Below are 19684 nucleotides of genomic sequence, written 5' to 3' on the forward strand. Positions count from 1 at the left end.
ACACCACCACCGCTGGAACCACGACTCTCACCACCACCCCTACACCCTCCACGGACACCAGCACCTCTGAACCCTCCACAGACACCACCACATCTGCTGTTGCCACACCTACCACCACCCCCACACCCACCACGACGACCTTCAGCACCTCTGCACCCACCACTGTCACCACAAACTCTCCCACCACAACTGACACCGGGACTTCTGCAACCTCCATGCCCAGCAGCACCTCTGAACCCACCACAACAGTCTCCAGCACCTCGGCACCAACCATGGCAGCCACCAGCTCCTCTGAACCCACCACAATGACCTCCAGCACCTCTCTGACCACCACCCCCACCTCTCATACCACCATTGACACCAGCACCTCTGAAACCACTGTGCCCACCAGCACCTCTGCACCCACCACCATGGCCTCCAGCACCTCTTTGACCATCACCTCTCCTACCACCACTGACTCCAGCACCTCAGTGCACACCACGGGCACCAGCATCTCTACAACCACCATGCCCACCACCACCTCTACACCCATCACGACAGCCACAACCACCTCGGAAACCACCACCATGGCCCCAAGCACCTCAACACCCACCACCACCACGTATCTTACCACAACGGACACCAGCACCTCTGCAACCACAATGACCCCGAGCACTTCTGAAACCACCATGCCCACCAGCACCTCTGCATCCACCACCACCATGGCCTCCACCACCTCTTTGCCCATCACCGTCACCCCCACCTCTCCTACCACCACTGACACCAGCACCTCTGCAACCACCATGTCTCTCACCACATCTGCAACATCCATGGACACCAGCATGACTGCAACCCACACCAGTACGTCTTCACCCACCATGACCTTCTCCAGCACTCCTGCAACTATGACTGTCACTGCAACCGCTCTTAGCACCACCGACACCACCACATCTGCTCCCACCTCGGCCACCACCACCTCTGCTCCTCCTACGGACACCACGACCTCTGCATCCAGCACGGCCACCTCTGCACCCATCACCGTCACCAGCTCCTCTGCACCCACCACTGGCACCACCACATCTGCTCCCAACACTGGCACCAGCACCTCCACTCCCACCACTGCTGCTACCGACACATCTGAACTCACCACACCTACCACCACCTCTACACCCACCACGACGACCTTCAGCACCTCCAGACACACCACCGTCACCACAAACTCTCCCACCACAACTGACACCAGGACTTCTGCAACCCACCTGCCCAGCAGCACCTCTGAACCCACCACAGTGGCCTCCCCCATCTCTACAACCACCTTTTCCACAGTCACCGCTGCGCCCATCATGACAGCCACCAGCACCCCTGACACCACCATGGTCACCAACACCTCTGCAACCACCACGATGAGCTCCAGCACCTCGGCACCAACCATGACAGCCACCAGCTCCTCTGCAGCCACCGCAATGACCTCCAGCACCTCTTTGCCCACCACCCCCACCTCTCATACCACCATTGACACCAGCACCTCTGAAACCACTGTGCCCACCAGCACCTCTGCACCCACCACCATGGCATCCAGCACCTCTTTGACCACCACCTCTCCTACCACCACTGACTCCAGCACCTCAGTGCACACCACGGGCACCAGCATCTCTACAACCACCATGCCCACAACCACCTCTGCACCCATCACGACAGCCACAACCACCCTGGAAACCACCACCATGGCCCCAAGCACCTCAACACCCACCACCACCACGTATCTTACCACAATGGACACCAGCACCTCTGCAACCACAACGGCCACGAGCAGTTCTGAAACCACCATGCCCACCAGCACCTCTACATCCACCACCACCGTGGCCTCCAGCACCTCTTTGCCCACCACCGTCACCACCACTTCTGAAACCTCCATGGCCACCAGCACCTCTGCACTCACAACAATCTCCAGCACCTCTGAACCTTCCACAGACACCACCACATCTGCTCTCACCTCGGCCACCACCACCACCTCTGCTCCTACTACAGACACCACGACCTCTGCATCCAGCACGGCCACCTCTGCACCCATCACCGTCACCAGCTCCTCTGCACCCACCTCCAGGGCCTCCACCTCCTCCGCAACCACCACTGGCACCACCACATCTGCTCCCGACACTGGCACCAGCACCTCCACTCCCACCACCGCTGCTACCGGCACATCTGAACTCACCACAGCTACCACCACCCCCGCACCCACCACGATGACCTTCAGCACCTCTGCACCCACCACAGCTACCAGCACCTCTGAACTCTCCACAGACACTGCTGTGTCTGCTCCCACCACCACCACCTCTTCCATCTCCACTGCCACTTTGGAACCCATCATAGCCACCAGCACTTCTGCAACTTCCACGATGTCTTCGAAGTCCCCTGCACTCATCACAACTCCTTCCAGGACTTCTGCACCCTCCACCAACTCATCTTTCACCACCACTGCGACCACCTCCACTTCATCCATGAAATCCACTACAGTTTCATATCCCAACAACGTGACTTCATCTCTCATCACCACCAACCCTTCATCCACCAAGCCCACCATGACTGCACCTCCCACCACCACTCCAGGTATGTGCCAGCCCACCTTTTGCTCCAGGCCCGATGGACAAATTCCTTCCCCTCCATTTTGTGTCACTCCCTTGGGTTGTTTTTTTTTTCCAGGGATCTGCTATAACGGTGGTACTTGGGTGGACGGCCACTGCGAGTGTCACATTGGTTTCATGGGTGACACATGTACTGTGGTCAAGGACACCATCGAAACACATGCTGGTAAGAAATCCTTCTTGTTGAGGTTCATCTAGTGCGGGACAAAATCTGCTGAGGGAGGAGTAACAGTGGGGGCTTCTCCAGGGTGGGAAGGATGAACCAAGAGTGACCGTAGCACAAGCAACATTCTCCCTAACCAGGGCATGGTCCCACAGCACCCAAAAATGGGGGCAGAGGTGATGATTGTAGCAGGTACTGACCACCCTGGGTGAGGCAGGACCAGGATCCACACAAGTGGACCCAATAGGAAGAGCATGGGATGGGGCAATGACCCAGCTACAACCAGGAACTGGGATCAGAGATGGGTTCAGAGGTTGATCACCCTCAACAGAGCTCAAACAAGCTCTGGGTGTGCTGGGCTGAGCTTAAATGCAGCTTCTGGGCCAATGAGCAGAGGGTGGAGGTTCTAGGTGAGGCCAGTCAGGGTAATTAAGGCTCGTTAGCGCCCTAAGGAGCTCAAGTCTGTGATGCCCAACAGTAACATTGAGGAGTTGGTGGTGGGATTAATGCCTGTGTCTAGAGGAGTAGAAGGCCTGGTGATGTCTAGATCAGTTCCTCGCAATGGCTGGAGGAAGTTTCTCTTGGCTCTTTTGTGACAAACCCTAAAGCCATCGGTGTGAAATGGAGATGTTGGGGTCCCTCCTGCGAGGAAGGGGCTGTCTCCCCTTGTCTTCTTCACATCCTGGTCTTGACTTGCATCTCCTCCCTCCCCAAAAGAGACAAATGGGACAGTGGAGGTGGAGCTGCGGGTCACCAACCGGGAGTTCACCGATGATCTCTGGAACGCCAGCTCTTCCGCCTACTTGGAGTTTGTTGAGAAATTCACGAAGCAGGTGAAGGGACACGGGGAAGGGGCTGACCCTTCCTGGGGTCATGATGTGCCTGGTTGTGCATCCAAATGTGTCCTATAGGTGCTGCAAGCGTCGGGGTTTCTCTGCACGGTCTTCTCTGGGTACACTGGGATGTATTTGGCGGGGGACACCATAGATCTGGGAGATCCAGAAGGAGGGGAAGGGAATGTGACCCCAATTTATCCCCCGGACACTTCTCTTCCAGATGGATGTGGTCTACAAAAACATTCAGGGCTACAAGGGCATCAAGGTCCGGCGTCTGATGTGAGTTCTGGGCTGCTGGTCAATGGGGAGAGGGTTTTGGGGTGCACCAACCGGCCCTGATCCCCAGGAGCTGGGGTAATCCCTTGGGAAAAGGGCATTTGCAGCAGGATGGTGGCTTTTCCCACCAGACCCGGCAGCGTGGTGGTGGATCACGTTGTCATCATCTCCCTGATGATGACCACCCAAAGCCAGGAGAAGCTCCAAAACATCACGATGAACCTGCGTGAAGAGATTCATGTAGCAGTGGAGCAGCAGAACTGCACGAATGGTACCTGCGAGCCTCTCGGCAAGGGGATGGGGAGGAGTTGAGCAACCCATGGGGTAGAGGATGCCTTCCCACCCACCCAAAACCTCATGGCCACCCCTGGGAATGGGCTGTGGGACATGTCCCCTATGTCACCTCTTTTGCAGGCGAGCTGTGCTTCAACTCCTCCCATGTGGTGTTTGGCAACAGTTCACTCAACTTTGACGAAGAGGGTGAGCGGATGGGGCTGCCACATGGGGGTGGTCTGCAGCCAGGTTTGGGGTGGCCGACATCGCCCCAACCAACATATCTTCCCTCTCCAGCCTACTGCAAGCAGCAAGTGGCTGAGGACTACCGGGACTATTACTTTCCCAACCTGACGAGCTCTGGTTTCAACTGCATATCCAACTGCACCCTGAACACCTCTGGCACCATCAACTGCAACAAGGGGCAGTGCAAGCTCACCCAGAGTGGTCCACAATGCATGTAAGGGCTGCCATAAAACCATCACCCACCTCCAAAACCATCCCACGTGCATCCGACCCTTCTGGTGCACCTCCATGGTCATCTCCAAGCTCATCTCTGCATGGAAATGGGCCAAAAAACCCCTGAGTTGGAGCAGGGTCTTGCTCCACATGCATCCAACCCTTCTGGTGCACCTCCATGGTCATCTCCAAGCTCATCTCTGCATGGAAATAGGTTAAAAACCCTGGGTTGAAGCAGGGTCTTGGTCCAAGCAGGGCTTGAGTTTGCAAAAAAGGCACTGGGGGATTGTCTCTGGGGGTCCTGGCTTTGCGTTCACCCCTCCATCTTCTCCCCACAGCTGCAACGAGACCGATATCTACTGGTACCAGGATAATCGCTGCAAGACCCGTGTCAGCAAGATGGTGGTGGGGTTCAGCTTGGCCGTGGCGATTCTGGCTATAACAGTCATCGTCCTCGCTATCTTCCTCTTCCGAGCTCAGAGGACCAGAACGTTTTACAGGTGATGGGGGAGAGGAGGTGGTGGTGGGTTTCGGGGGTCTGGCCCTGGTACCCCTCATGGGGTGGGAGATCTTGTTGAGTTGGTGGTTGAGTTGGTTGGATATTTTTTTAAACGTGTGATGCAAGATGTTCCTCATCCTGGATAAAGCTCAGCAGCATGGTCCCAGGGGTAGGGTGAGGACCTTGGTCCTTTGTGGGGAGGAGATGGTGGGTTCAGGAAAGGGATGGACGCACTGGTGGTGACTCCACATGCATCTCCCACCCCTGTCTCCAGCACCCAGAAGGCGATGAAGCAGAGGTGGTACGAGGACATGGACGAGGCATGGACCCTCCCAGGAAGCTTCACCTTCCGGAACCAAGGTGGGTGTTTCTGGGGGTCCTTGGTGACCCCATCCCCACCCTGACCATCCCTGCTGAGACCCTTCTTCCCACAGATGCCCAGCTCGAGGACAAATTTCAGGTCGACCTTGACTCTGTAGACACATCGGCAACGGTGAGTTCCAACCACCACCACCCTGATGAGACATGGGGCAGTGAGGACATCCCAATTCCTGCTGGTACCCTCTCTGTTCCCCTCCTGATCCCCCCAACACACACATTTTGACAGGTCCAGGTCCCGAGACCACAGAACGTCACGCAGCTCTGAGCCGTGGCAGGTTGGGGGACACCAGGATGCTGATTTCCACCCACCACCGCCACCACCCTCCATGGGCATCGCTGCTGGGACAGGGTCTACCCCAGCACTGTGGGAGAGCCCGGACCCTCCTCAGGAGGAGGCTTTGACCCCAAACCGGGGGCCCTTGTCCTGTTCTTGTGAGCACTTTTAGGGTTGTGACCTCATGTCTTGGTTTCGGCAGGGGTAGAGTTATTTTCCTTCCTGGTAGCGGGTATTTTGGATTTCAGCTGAGAAGGATGTTGACATTTTGGGTGTTGCTGGGTAATGTTTACACCAAATCAAGGACTTTCCTGCTTCTCGCACCACCTCCACCAGTGAGTAGGCTGGGGGTGCACAAAAAGTTGGGAGGCGACACGGCCAGGACAGCTGACCCCAACCACCCAAAGGGATATTCCATACCGTATGACATCATGCTCAGTATATAACACCAGGGAAATGAGCCGGGGGCTGGGACCGCGGCTCAGGAACTTGCCGGGCATCGGTGGTCTGCGGGTCTGAGCACTTGTGCACTTGTTTCATGTATTCTTTTATCATCACCACTATCATTATTGTTATTATCATTATTATTATCATTGTTATCATTATTGTTATCGTCATTATTATCATTATTATTCTTATCATTATTATTTATACTCTTCCTTTTCTGTCCTATTAAATTGTCTTTATCTGAATCCACAAACTTTACCTCTTTTTTTTTTTTTTCCCCCCCTTAATTCTCTTCCCCGTGCCACTGAAAGGAGGGGAGTGAGCGAACGGCTCTGCGGTTATTGTTATTTTAGTTGCTGGGCGTCGTTAAACCACAACAATCCTTTTTGGTACCCAACGTGGGGCACGGCAGGTTGAGATAACGACAGATCTGAGCAGATCATGTTAAAACAAACCTACCATAAACCTTCCGTTGAGTTAGGTAAACAGTCGCCGGTCACAATGTTGATTTAGGCTCCTGTTTTCACAGTTGCGTCATGTAACACCTTACATGCGATATACGTTCCCTGGCGTGTTGTTTATCACCTCTACGACACCACCACCCCCCCACACCCCCCCCCCGGCTCAACGTTATCGTTATGGTGTACTTATGATGTGATAAACGTGTTGGTGGCCAGATGAATCTTGGCATCGCCGTTGTCTCCGTCCTTTGGGGGCCATCTGTTGGAAAGTATTAATAATTACACTTCTTACTTTTTCTTCTTGGAAAGCTAATCTATGAGAGGAGACACCTTCCCCCATCGTCTCCTTCTCCTCCAGCTCTTGAGAATGTCAAATACCCTCAGGATGTCCGGACCAGCATGTTTCTACTGCTGGATCTCCTAAATATGGTTCAGGTCTTCTTTAGGGTTAAATAACTATTTAAAAATACTGCTGCAGCAGAATCGGAGAACCAAACCGTGCTGGTATCGGTCACCGCTATACAGAAGAAGAAATATGCCCAAAAAGAAATCAGTTTGCTTAGTAAGGGATGATGATGAACCTGGGTCATCAAGAGAACAGGAGGAAGAACCCACAAACGAGACAGTCACCACCCCAACCCTGTCCCTGAGCGAACTGCGAGGTATGTGAAAAAGATTTCAGCCGTCGCCCAGGTGAGCACATCGTTACGTGGCTGCTCCGGTGCTGGGATAACGAGGCCTGTAGCCTGGAATTGGAGGGTAGGGAGGCCGAGAAGCTGGGATCTCCCTAGGGAAGGGGGCATGGACAAGGTGGTTGGGAAAGGGACACAAGCCCTCAGCCTCTGGAGGTGACTTCACTGGAGATGTCGTATGTCACCCAGGCAGGTGGACACACCATGGAGAGAGGTATCCAGTCCCCGAGGGAATTAGCCGTGCCGGAGATGGTTTATGATGGCCCAACAACACACAATTACCCATACATCATCCTGATTAAGTTCAACGTACTTGATCCATGTGACAGAAGTTTGTATGGAGCTCATCATCATCATACGCCAACTCATTGTCAGTGATGGACTGGGAAGATGAAGAGGCACCAGCAGTGGATGAAGTGTCTGGCTGACTGCAGAAATATGAAGAAAGTCTCTCTTCCTCCCTCACTTTGGCTGTGGAGAAACTGTCCCAGGAGTTCCAGCAACAAAAAGAGGATATGTCCTACTGCCCACCTGTACAGACCAGTGTCTCGGCTATTCACAGCAAGCGTTCCTCTGCTCCAGAGAGAGGATATAGAGGGTACACACCACGAGGCACCCTGTGTTTTTTCCTGCGTGACCACAGCAAGGACATGAGGAGGTGGGATGGAAAGCCTACCTCAATCCCAGACCCACGAGTACGTGAGCTGCGCGGCAAAACTGTCACAAAAGGGGATTCTTCCAGGAAAAATGCCGCTCCGGTTTCCAGCAGGCAGCCCCCCAGACCGAGTGGAAGGTCTGATCCTAATTATGATCCTCTTGAAGGGACCCCCCCAGGAGTAAAAGGGTGTAGCGGACACCGGCGCACCGTGTACCCCACCACCGTCGAGCCATGAAGGGGCGCAGAACCCATTGGTATTTCTGGAGTGATGGGGGATCCCAACAGGTGACTCTGCTGGAGGTTGGAGTGAGTCTAACTGGGAACGACTGGGAGAAGCACCCCGTTGTGACTGGCCCAGAGGCTCTGCACATCCCTAGCATAGACTACCTCCGGAGAGGGTGTGTCAAGGACCCAAAATGGTGGGATTTTGGAATAGCCACCTTGGAGATGAAGGAAGTTGAACAGTTGTCTCCTTTGCCCGGTTTCTTGGAGGACACCCACCCTGCTGCCCATGGGACACTGCTCCTACCCCACACCAGGACCTGCCAGATAGGACTGGGGCCACACCTGCCCACGCCCCCAAGGTATTTTTGGCAGCACTTGGACTTTACCCCTGCTCCATACGTCCCCGCTGTTAGATAAGATGGGGAGGGGAATTAAAAATTGCTAAAATTAGCACTCAGGGACAGGGCAGGGCATGAATTGGCTGCTGGCCCATGTGATGGCACGCAAGATTGTGCACGCTTCCGCCTTCCTTCCCCCCCCCCCCCCCCCCCCGCCCCCATGGGAACAGCGGTGACAGCGGGGTGACACCCCAAGGATACCTGTATGGGGTGGAGGCGAAGCTCAGATGGGTGGTCCTGGTCCCCGATTCCTTCCTCACGTCTGTCCCCCATCACCCCCTCCGTGGTTGGTACCACCTTGGGACCTTCTCAATGTGTCCCCCCCTTTCTCCAGAGCCACCACAGCTGCCCTCCACCGCACAGACCTTTGTCCCTTTCCCCGTGGGGAAGGTGGGAAGGAGGCGTGGATGAACCTCCAGACTGACATCTAACCTCGAGGTTGGATGAATTGGACAAGGACAAATTCTTCCATGTGCGTCACCCATCGGACTTGCACCTTTGGGGTGATCCAATGGCAATTCTTAATTGCTCTCTCAGCAATTAACTCATCCTGAGTGTTTTATCTTCCTGGTTTGGGGGTGGTTTTAGCATGTTTTACATCCCACCAAGAGCCCTGTCCTTCAGCCAAGCCCACGTCCCTCCCCACGGTGCAGGGGGCCACCTTGCGTGTCCCCAGTGGTATGCAGAAACAGGCGGGTGACAATAAAAATAAGTTTATGCAACTATAAAGTGCTCTTGTAAACGGCCATGCAGGGAGGAAGAGGACGGTGGATTTCTCAGTGTCTGCCATCATGAGACACCCACGCAACCCCGTGTCCCCATGTCCCAGTGTCCCCTTTCTCTTGCCACCGGCTCTTGGGTGGCTCCACTCAGGGGATGACGACGTGAGACGGTCGCTGGATGTGGACCTGGGGAGGAAGGAGAAGCTTGTGAGATGGGGACTGGGGGTGATCCCCGGGGTGAGGGGGTTCCCCACCACAGTACTGGGGGTCCTGGGGACGTGGCACCCACCTTCCGTGAGGTGTCCACACTCTCCAGGCTGATGTAGGTGGTTGGGGGGGTCTCCAAGGCTGCAGGGTGGAAGGAGAGGTGGCATGGACCACCAGCAGCTCCCTGGCTGCCGCAGCCCCCCTCAACCCACTCCCACCCAGCCCCGCCCCCCTCCCCTCCCCACTGCCACCCAGCCATACCCCACCAGCCCTGTCACCTTCCCACGTAGCTGCCCGGTTGCTGACGATGAAGCCCTCAGAGCCACTCCAATTCTCATCCTCACCACAGTACAGGTCCGAGCGGGAGGTCAGCTTATCTCTGCGTGACGGGATGGAGATGGATGAGAACCAAACATGGTCCCCATGGGATCCCACCACTCCCCATGGCGATGGACTTACCTGTACTCTTCCTTCTGCCTCCGAGCCCGCACCAGGAAGGTGGTGAAGACGGCGATGGCCACCACCAAGACGACCAACAGTACCCCTACAGTCACCCCAACCTTGCTGATCCGTAAGTTGCAGGCGCTGTCTTGGTACCAGAACCCTGACTGCTCCGAGCACCTGGTGGGGATGTCCAGGTGGTGAGAGCGATGCTGGCTTCACCCCAAACCCAGGGGAACACCCGGGGTTTTTTTTTGGGGGGGGGGGGGGGGGGGGTAGATACACAACAGGGTGCTTACTCGCACTGTGGTCCAGAGCGTGTCACGGTGCACGTGCCATGGACACAGGGGTAAGGGTTGGTAGATCGTTTGTCACATCTGGTGATGCAGATGACAGTGGTGGCAGTGATGAACGGGGAGTAGTAGGACTGGAATTGTTCTGGGATGTTTTTCTCGCACAGACCTAAGGGTAGAGGCACACGGCTCAGGGCACGTGGTGGTGTGGTTCTGGGGGACCCTGGGGTGGGGATGAACGTGCTGTGGGCCTCACTTACTTTTATCAAGCTCTTGCACCTCGTAGCTGGTGATGTTGTTAAATGCAGGGTTGAAACACAAAGAATCTGGGATGGAGAGAGCAGCTGCTGGTGGGTACCCTTGGGCTCAACCCCCCCCACCCAGCAAGGACCTTGCCCTGGTGCCAGCTGACACGTGGGGGGTGACCACCAGCATCACTCACTGTTTTCGTCACAGTCGGAGTAGTTGCTGACGGCATTGACGAGGTTCTTGGAGATGGCCTCCACCGTCTCATTGGCTGTTATGCTGGCGCGCACCGTCAGGAGGACCGTGTAGTTCACCACGATGCTGCCCTGGCTGCAAGGAGAAGGAGCACCGGTGGCTTGGCAGGGCTAGGCTGCGGTCCTATGCTGCAGGGGACCCAACTGGGACCAGTTTGGGGTCCCCAGTGTGGAGGGACAGTGTGGCCACTGTTACATAGGGCTGGACCATTCTGAAGGAGCCCCGGGGACAGAACATGGCTTGGAGGGATGCAGATGCCCTGTTCTTGGAGAGCATCACCTCAAATTGACCCCAGCGAGTCCCTTCACCCCAAATCACCCTACTGGAGCAGATGGAGGGGGATCAGTACCACATCAGGACATGCCACCCAGCCCCTGGTGGGCACTCACCTCAGACTGTGGATCACCACGTCTTGGTAGCCCTCTATCTCCTTGTAAATCTCCCTCATCTGGAAGACAAAGAGAAGCCATGAGGAGATTTGGGCACCAGCCCCATCATGCCCCAAATATGCCCCCCAAGGGTGCTGCCCCAGCATGGGGATGCCCCCAGTGTTGATGTGTCCTGACCATCTTCTTGAACTCCTCCTCGAAAATCTTGAAAGCGACAGAGGACTTATCTGCAAGGTCATCCGTGAATTCTCTGTTGTCAACCTTCGCCGTCATCCCCACCGTCGCATTCATCGTTGCTTTGTCAAGCAGAAGGACACCCATAAGCAATAGACCCGGGAGTCCCCATCCCACCCCTGGTGCCCTTGGTTATGGGACCAGGTTGGTCCCTCTATGGTGGCCCCATTCCCACGTTGGTCCCTCTACAGTGACCCCAACCCCATTCCCACATTGGTCCCTCCATGGTGGCCCCAGTCCTGGGTCAGTTCCTCCATGGTGGCCCCATTCCCACATTGGTCCCTCCATGGTGGCCCCAGTCCTGGGTCAACCCTTCTGTGGTGGCCCCATTCCCACATTGATTCCTCCATGGTGGCCCCATTGCCAAGCTGGTCCCTCTGAGATGACCTCAGCCCAGATCTTGGGTTGGTGCCCCACCGTGGAAGCCCTGGTGCAGTCTAGCACAGCTTGGGATAGCTTCCTACCATTTTTGACCTCGATGGTGTCCTTGGCGAACTGACACTCAGAGCCCTGGAATTCATCAGGGCAGATGCAAACACCGTTTTCCCAGGTGCCACTGTTTTGGCAGAAGGGTATTTCACAATGTTCACCGTAGTACTGGTCGGTACATATGCACTTGATGCCGTCCCATGTGGCCCCGTTCTGGCAATGCCCTGGAAGAGGTAGCAGATCATGGGTCCTATGACAAAGCCCCGAGAAACTGCAGGACTGCAAAGCTGCCTGGAAAACACTTGGGGCGTGGTGGGAGGCCACGGGGTAGGGACGTGGCCAGGTAGTGTCAGCGAGGAGAAAGACTCACCTGCATTGGTGGTGGGTCTGGGAGTGGTTGTAGTGGTAGAGGTGGTGGTGGTGGTGGTGGTGACAGTTGTAGGCAATGAAGAGATGCCAGGGTGGGTGCTCACAGAAGTGGCTGTAGAGTTCCATATGCTCACAGTAGTGGATGTCACAGTGGTGGCCAAAGTCTCCCCTGTCACGTGCATACTCGTGGAGGTCAAGGTGGTAACAGTGGAGGTGGACGTGGGCACGGTGGTGGTTGTTGTCTCCGTGGTGGTCAAAGTGTCCTCTATCGCCCCCGTGCTCATGGAGGTCACGGTGGTGAGAGTGGAGGTGGATGTGGGCACGGTGGTGCTTGTTATCTCCGTGGTGGCTGAAGTGTCCTCTGTCGCCCCCGTGCTCGTGGAGGTCAAGGTGGTGAGAGTGGAGGTGGGCGTGGGCACGGTGGTGCTTGTTGTCTCTGTGGTGGTTGTCTCTGTGGTGGTCGAAGTGGCCTCTGTCACCCCCGTGCTCGTGGAGGTCAAGGTGGTGAGAGTGGAGGTGGACGTGGGCACGGTGGTGCTTGTTGTCTCCGTGGTGGTCGAAGTGTCCTCTGTCGCCCCCGTGCTCATGGAGGTCAAGGTGGTGAGAGTGGAGGTGGGCGTGGGCACGGTGGTGCTTGTTGTCTCCGTGGTGGTCGAAGTGTCCTCTGTCGCCCCCGTGCTCGTGGAGGTCAAGGTGGTGAGAGTGGAGGTGGGCGTGGGCACGGTGGTGCTTGTTGTCTCTGTGGTGGTCGAAGTGTCCTCTGTCGCCCCCGTGCTCGTGGAGGTCAAGGTGGTGAGAGTGGAGGTGGATGTGGGCACGGTGGTGCTTGTTGTCTCGGTGGTGGTTGTCTCCGTGGTGGTCGAAGTGTCCTCTGTCGCCACCGTGCTCGTGGAGGTCAAGGTGGTGAGAGTGGAGGTGGGCGTGGGCACGGTGGTGCTTGTTGTCTCCGTGGTGGTCGAAGTGTCCTCTGTCGCCACCGTGCTCGTGGAGGTCAAGGTGGTGAGAGTGGAGGTGGGCGTGGCCATGGTGGTGCTTGTTGTCTCCGTGGTGGTCGAAGTGTCCTCTGTCACCCCCGTGCTCGTGGAGGTCAAGGTGGTGAGAGTGGAGGTGGATGTGGGCACGGTGGTGGTAGTCTCTGTGGTGGTTGTCTCCGTGGTGGTTGTCTCCGTGGTGGTCGTCTCCGTGGTGGTCGAAGTGTCCTCTGTCGCCCCCGTGCTCATGGAGGTCAAGGTGGTGAGAGTGGAGGTGGACGTGGGCACGGTGGTGGTTATCTCCGTGGTGGTCAAAGTGTCCTCTGTCGCCCCCGTGCTCGTGGAGGTCAAGGTGGTGAGAGTGGAGGTGGACGTGGGCACGGTGGTGCTTGTTGTCTCTGTGGTGGTTGTCTCCGTGGTGGTCGAAGTGTCCTCTGTTACACCCGTGCTCGTGGAGGTCAAGGTGGTGAGAGTGGAGGTGGGCGTGGGCACGGTGGTGCGTGCTCTCTCCGTGGTGGTCAAAGTGTCCTCTGTCGCCCCCGTGCTCGTGGAGGTCAAGGTGGTGAGAGTGGAGGTGGACGTGGGCACGGTGGTGCTTGTTGTCTCCGTGGTGGTCGAAGTGTCCTCTGTCGCCCCCGTGCTCGTGGAGGTCAAGGTGGTGAGAGTGGAGGTGGATGTGGGCACGGTGGTGCTTGTTGTCTCTGTGGTGGTTGTCTCCGTGGTGGTCGAAGTTTCCTCTGTTGCCCCCGTGCTCGTGGAGGTCAAGGTGGTGAGAGTGGAGGTGGACGTGGGCACGGTGGTGCTTGTTGTCTCTGTGGTGGTCAAAGTGTCCTCTGTTACACCCGTGCTCGTGGAGGTCAAGGTGGTGAGAGTGGAGGTGGACGTTGGAACGGTGGTGCTTGTTCTCTCCGTGGTGGTCGAGGTGTCCTCTGTCGCCCCCGTACTCGTGGAGGTCAAGGTGGTGAGAGTGGAGGTGGGCGTGGCCATGGAGGTGGTTGTCTCCGTGGTGGTCGAAGTGTCCTCTGTCGCCCCCGTGCTCGTGGAGCTCAAGGTGGTGAGAGTGGAGGTGGATGTGGGCACGGTGGTGGTAGTCTCTTTGGTGGTTGTCTCCGTGGTGGTCGTCTCCGTGGTGGTCGAAGTGTCCTGTGTCGCCCCCGTGCTCCTGGAGGTCAAGGTGGTGAGAATGGAGGTGGATGTGGGCACGGTGGTGCTTGTTATCTCTGTGGTGGTCGAAGTGTCCTCTGTCGCCCCCGTGCTCATGGAGGTCAAGGTGGTGAGAGTGGAGGTGGGCGTGGGCACGGTGGTGCTTGTTGTCTCCGTGGTGGTCGAAGTGTCCTCTGTCGCCCCCGTGCTCATGGAGGTCAAGGTGGTGAGAGTGGAGGTGGGCGTGGGCACGGTGGTGCTTGTTGTCTCCGTGGTGGTCGAAGTGTCCTCTGTCGCCCCCGTGCTCATGGAGGTCAAGGTGGTGACAGTGGAGGTGGGCGTGGGCACGGTGGTGCTTGTTGTCTCCGTGGTGGTCGAAGTGTCCTCTGTGGCCCCCATGCTCGTGGAGGTCAAGGTGGTGAGAGTGGAGGTGGACGTGGGCACGGTGGTGCTTGTTGTCTCCGTGGTGGTCGAAGTGTCCTCTGTGGCCCCCATGCTCGTGGAGATCAAGGTGGTGAGAGTGGAGGTGGGCGTGGCCATGGTGGTGGTTGTCTCCGTGGTGGTCGAAGTGTCCTCTGTCGCCCCCGTGCTCGTGGAGGTCAAGGTGGTGAGAGTGGAGGTGGATGTGGGCACGGTGGTGGTAGTCTCTTTGGTGGTTGTCTCCGTGGTGGTCGTCTCCGTGGTGGTCGAAGTGTCCTCTGTCGCCCCCGTGCTCGTGGAGGTCAAGGTGGTGAGAGTGGAGGTGGGCGTGGGCACGGTGGTGCTTGTTGTCTCTGTGGTGGTCGAAGTGTCCTCTGTCGCCCCCATGCTCGTGGAGATCAAGGTGGTGAGAGTGGAGGTGGACGTGGCCATGGTGGTGGTTGTCTCCGTGGTGGTCGAAGTGTCCTGTGTCACACCCGTGCTCGTGGAGGTCAAGGTGGTGAGAGTGGAGGTGGGCGTGGGCACGGTGGTGCTTGTTGTCTCCGTGGTGGTCAAAGTGTCCTCTGTCGCCCCCGTCCTCGTGGAGCTCAAGGTAGGGAGAGTGGAGGTGGATGTGTGCATGGTGGTGCTTGTTGTCTCCGTGGTGGTCGAAGTGTCCTCTGTCGCCCCCGTGCTCGTGGAGGTCAAGGTGGTGAGAGTGGAGGTGGACGTGAGCACGGTGGTGCTTGTTGTCTCCATGGTGGTCGAAGTGTCCTCTGTCGCCCCCGTGCTCGTGGAGGTCAAGGTGGTGAGAGTGGAGGTGGACGTTGGAACGGTGGTGCTTGTTGTTTCCGTGGTGGTCGAAGTGTCCTCTGTCGCCCCCGTGCTCGTGGAGGTCAAGGTGGTGAGAGTGGAGGTGGGCGTGGCCACGGTGGTGCTTGCTGTCTCCGTGGTGGTCGAAGTGTCCTCTGTCGCCCCCATGCTCGTGGAGATCAAGGTGGTGAGAGTGGAGGTGGGCGTGGGCACGGTGGTGCTTGTTGTCTCCGTGGTGGTCGAAGTATCCTCTGTCGCCCCCGTGCTCGTGGAGCTCAAGGTGGTGAGAGTGGAGGTGGATGTGGGCACGGTGGTGGTAGTCTTTTTGGTGGTTGTCTCCGTGGTGGTCGTCTCCGTGGTGGTCGAAGTGTCCTCTGTCACCCCCGTGCTCGTGGAGGTCAAGGTGGTGAGAGTGGAGGTGGACGTGGGCACGGTGGTGCTTGTTGTCTCCGTGGTGGTCGAAGTGTCCTCTATCGCCCCCGTGCTCGTGGAGGTCAAGGTGGTGAGAGTGGAGGTGGACGTTGGAACGGTGGTGCTTGTTGTTTCCGTGGTGGTCGAAGTGTCCTCTGTCGCCCCCGTGCTCGTGGAGGTCAAGGTGGTGAGAGTGGAGGTGGGCGTGGCCACGGTGGTGCTTGCTGTCTCCGTGGTGGTCGAAGTGTCCTCTGTCGCCCCCATGCTCGTGGAGATCAAGGTGGTGAGAGTGGAGGTGGGCGTGGCCATGGTGCTTGTTGTCTCCGTGGTGGTCGAAGTATCCTCTGTCGCCCCCGTGCTCGTGGAGCTCAAGGTGGTGAGAGTGGAGGTGGATGTGGGCACGGTGGTGGTAGTCTTTTTGGTGGTTGTCTCCGTGGTGGTCGTCTCCGTGGTGGTCGAAGTGTCCTCTGTCACCCCCGTGCTCGTGGAGGTCAAGGTGGTGAGAGTGGAGGTGGGCGTGGGCACGGTGGTGCTTGTTGTCTCCGTGGTGGTCGAAGTGTCCTCTGTCGCCCCCGTGCTCGTGGAGGTCAAGGTGGTGAGAGTGGAGGTGGGCGTGGGCACGGTGGTGCTTGTTGTCTCCGTGGTGGTCGAAGTGTCCTCTGTCGCCCCCGTGCTCATGGAGGTCAAGGTGGTGAGAGTGGAGATGGACGTTGGAAAGGTCGTGGTTATATCCGTGGTGGTCGAAGTTTCCTCTGTCGCCCTCGTGCTCATGGAGGTCAAGGTGGTGAGACTAGAGGTCGACGTGGGCACGGTGGTGCTTGTTGTCTCCGTGGTGGTCAAAGTGTCCTCTGTCGCCCCCGTGCTCGTGGAGGTCAAGGTGGTGAGAGTGGAGGTGGGCGTGGGCATGGTGGTGCTTGTTGTCTCTGTGGTGGTTGTCTCCGTGGTGGTCGAAGTTTCCTCTGTCGCCCCCGTACTCATGGAGGTCAAGGTAGGGAGAGTGGAGGTCGACGTGGGCACGGTGGTGCTTGTTGTCTCCGTGGTGGTCAAAGTGTCCTCTGTCGCCCCCGTGCTCGTGGAGGTCAAGGTGGTGAGAGTGGAGGTGGACGTGGGCACGGTGGTGCTTGTTGTCTCCGTGGTGGTCGAAGTGTCCTCTGTTACACCCGTGCTCGTGGAGGTCAACGTGGTGAGAGTGGAGGTGGACGTTGGAACCGTGGTGCTTGTTCTCTCCGTGGTGGTCGAGGTGTCCTCTGTCGCCCCCGTGCTCGTGGAGGTCAAGGTGGTGAGAGTGGAGGTGGGCGTGGGCACGGTGGTGCTTGCTGTCTCCGTGGTGGTCGAAGTGTCCTCTGTCGCCCCCGTGCTCGTGGAGGTCAAGGTGGTGAGAGTGGAGGTGGACGTGGGCACGGTGGTGCTTGTTGTCTCCGTGGTGGTCGAAGTGTCCTGTGTCGCCCCCATGCTCGTGGAGGTCAAGGTGGTGAGAGTGGAGGTGGACGTGGGCAGGGTGGTGCTTGTTGTCTCCGTGGTGGTCGAAGTGTCCTCTGTCGCCCCCGTGCTCGTGGAGGTCAAGGTGGTGAGAGTGGAGGTGGGCGTGGGCACGGTGGTGCTTGTTGTCTCCGTGGTGGTCGAAGTATCCTCTGTCGCCCCCGTGCTCGTGGAGGTCAAGGTGGTGAGAGTGGAGGTGGACGTTGGAACGGTGGTGCTTGTTGTCTCCGTGGTGGTCGAAGTGTCCTCTGTCGCCCCCGTGCTCATGGAGGTCAAGGTGGTGAGAGTGGAGGTGGATGTGGGCACGGTGGTGCTTGTTGTCTCTGTGGTGGTTGTCTCCGTGGTGGTCGAAGTATCCTCTGTCGCCCCCATGCTCGTGGAGGTCAAGGTGGTGAGAGTGGAGATGGGCGTGGCCATGGTGGTGGTTGTCTCCGTGGTGGTCGAAGTGTCCTCTGTCACCCCCGTGCTCGTGGAGCTCAAAGTGGTGAGATTGGAGGTGGATGTGGGCACGGTGGTGGTAGTCTCCGTGGTGGTTGTCTCCGTGGTGGTCGTCTCCGTGGTGGTCGAAGTGTCCTCTGTCACCACTGTGCTCATGGAGGTCAAGGTGGTGAGAGTGGAGGTGGACGTGGGCACGGTGGTGGTTATCTCCGTGGTGGTCAAAGTGTCCTCTGTCGCCCCCGTGCTCGTGGAGGTCAAGGTGGTGAGAGTGGAGGTGGACGTGGGCACGGTGGTGCTTGTTGTCTCCGTGGTGGTCGAAGTGTCCTCTGTCGCCCCCGTGCTCGTGGAGCTCAAGGTGGTGAGAGTGGAGGTGGACGTGGGCACGGTGGTGGTTGTCTCCGTGGTGGTCAAAGTGTCCGCTGTCGCCCCCGTGCTCGTGGAGGTCAAGGTGGTGAGAGTGGAGGTGGGCGTGGGCACGGTGGTGCTTGTTGTCTCCGTGGTGGTCGAAGTGTCCTCTGTCGCCACCGTGCTCGTGGAGATCAAGGTGGTGAGAGTGGAGGTGGGCGTGGCCATGGTGGTGGTTGTCTCCGTGGTGGTCGAAGTGTCCTCTGTCGCCCCCGTGCTCGTGGAGGTCAAGGTGGTGAGAGTGGAGGTGGGCGTGAGCACGGTGGTGCTTGTTGTCTCCGTGGTTGTCGAAGTGTCCTGTGTCGCCCCCGTGCTCGTGGAGGTCAAGTTGGTGAGAGTGGAGGTGGACGTGGGCACGGTGGTGCTGGTTGTCTCCGTGGTGGTCAAAGTGTCCTCTGTCGCCCCTGTGCTCGTGGAGGTCAAGGTGGTGAGAGTGGAGGTGGGTGTGAGCACGGTGGTGCTTGTTGTCTCCGTGGTGGTCGAAGTGTCCTCTGTTACACCCGTGCTCGTGGAGGTCAAGGTGGTGAGAGTGGAGGTGGACGTTGGAACGGTGGTGCTTGTTGTCTCCGTGGTCGTCGAAGTGTCCTCTGTCGCCCCCGTGCTCATGGAGGTCAAGGTGGTGAGAGTGGAGGTGGACGTTGGAATGGTCGTGCTTATCTCCGTGGTGGTCGAAGTGTCCTCTGTCGCCCCCGTACTCGTGGAGGTCAAGGTGGTGAGAGTGGAGGTGGACGTTGGAACGGTCGTGGTTATATCCGTGGTGGTCGAAGTGTCCTGTGTCGCCCCTGTGCCCGTGGAGGTCAAGGTGGTGAGAGTGGAGGTGGGCGTGGGCACGGTGGTGCTTGTTGTCTCCGTGGTGGCCGAAGTGTCCTCTGTCGCCCCCGTGCTCGTGGAGGTCAAGGTGGTGAGAGTGGAGGTGGGCGTGAGCACGGTGGTGTTTGTTGTCTCCGTGGTTGTCGAAGTGTCCTGTGTCGCCCCCGTGCTCGTGGAGGTCAAGGTGGTGAGAGTGGAGGTGGACGTGGGCACGGTGGTGCTTGTTGTCTCCGTGGTGGTCGAAGTGTCCTCTGTCGCCCCCGTGCTCTTGGAGGTCAAGGTGGTGAGAGTGGAGGTGGATGTGGGCACGGTGGTGGTAGTCTCTGTGGTGGTTGTCTCCGTGGTGGTCGTCTCCGTGGTGGTCGAAGTGTCCTCTGTCGCCCCCGTGCTCGTGGAGGTCAAGGTGGTGAGAGTGGAGGTGGGCGTGGGCACGGTGGTGCTTGTTGTCTCTGTGGTGGTTGTCTCCGTGGTGGTCGAAGTGTCCTCTGTCGCACCCGTGCTCATGGAGGTCAAGGTGGTGAGAGTGGAGGTGGACCTGGGCACGGTGGTGGTTATCTCCGTGGTGGT

General features: G+C 58.0%; 1 protein-coding gene across 1 annotated transcript; it reads right to left on the reverse strand.

Annotated features, from left to right (window-relative positions):
• Positions 1–15076: 15076 nt before the first annotated feature.
• Positions 15077–16249, reverse strand: LOC129197882 (uncharacterized; the record flags this gene model as incomplete). The annotated part of the gene is made up of 3 exons (XM_054806684.1): positions 15788–16249; positions 15596–15727; positions 15077–15154 (listed from the first exon to the last, which is right to left on the reverse strand). Coding segments are annotated over exons 1-3 (672 nt in total), but the record flags the coding sequence as incomplete, so codon positions are not given.
• Positions 16250–19684: the final 3435 nt, after the last annotated feature.

Source organism: Grus americana, chromosome 30 (assembly GCF_028858705.1).
Source record: "Grus americana isolate bGruAme1 chromosome 30, bGruAme1.mat, whole genome shotgun sequence".
Lineage (NCBI taxonomy): Eukaryota > Metazoa > Chordata > Aves > Gruiformes > Gruidae > Grus > Grus americana.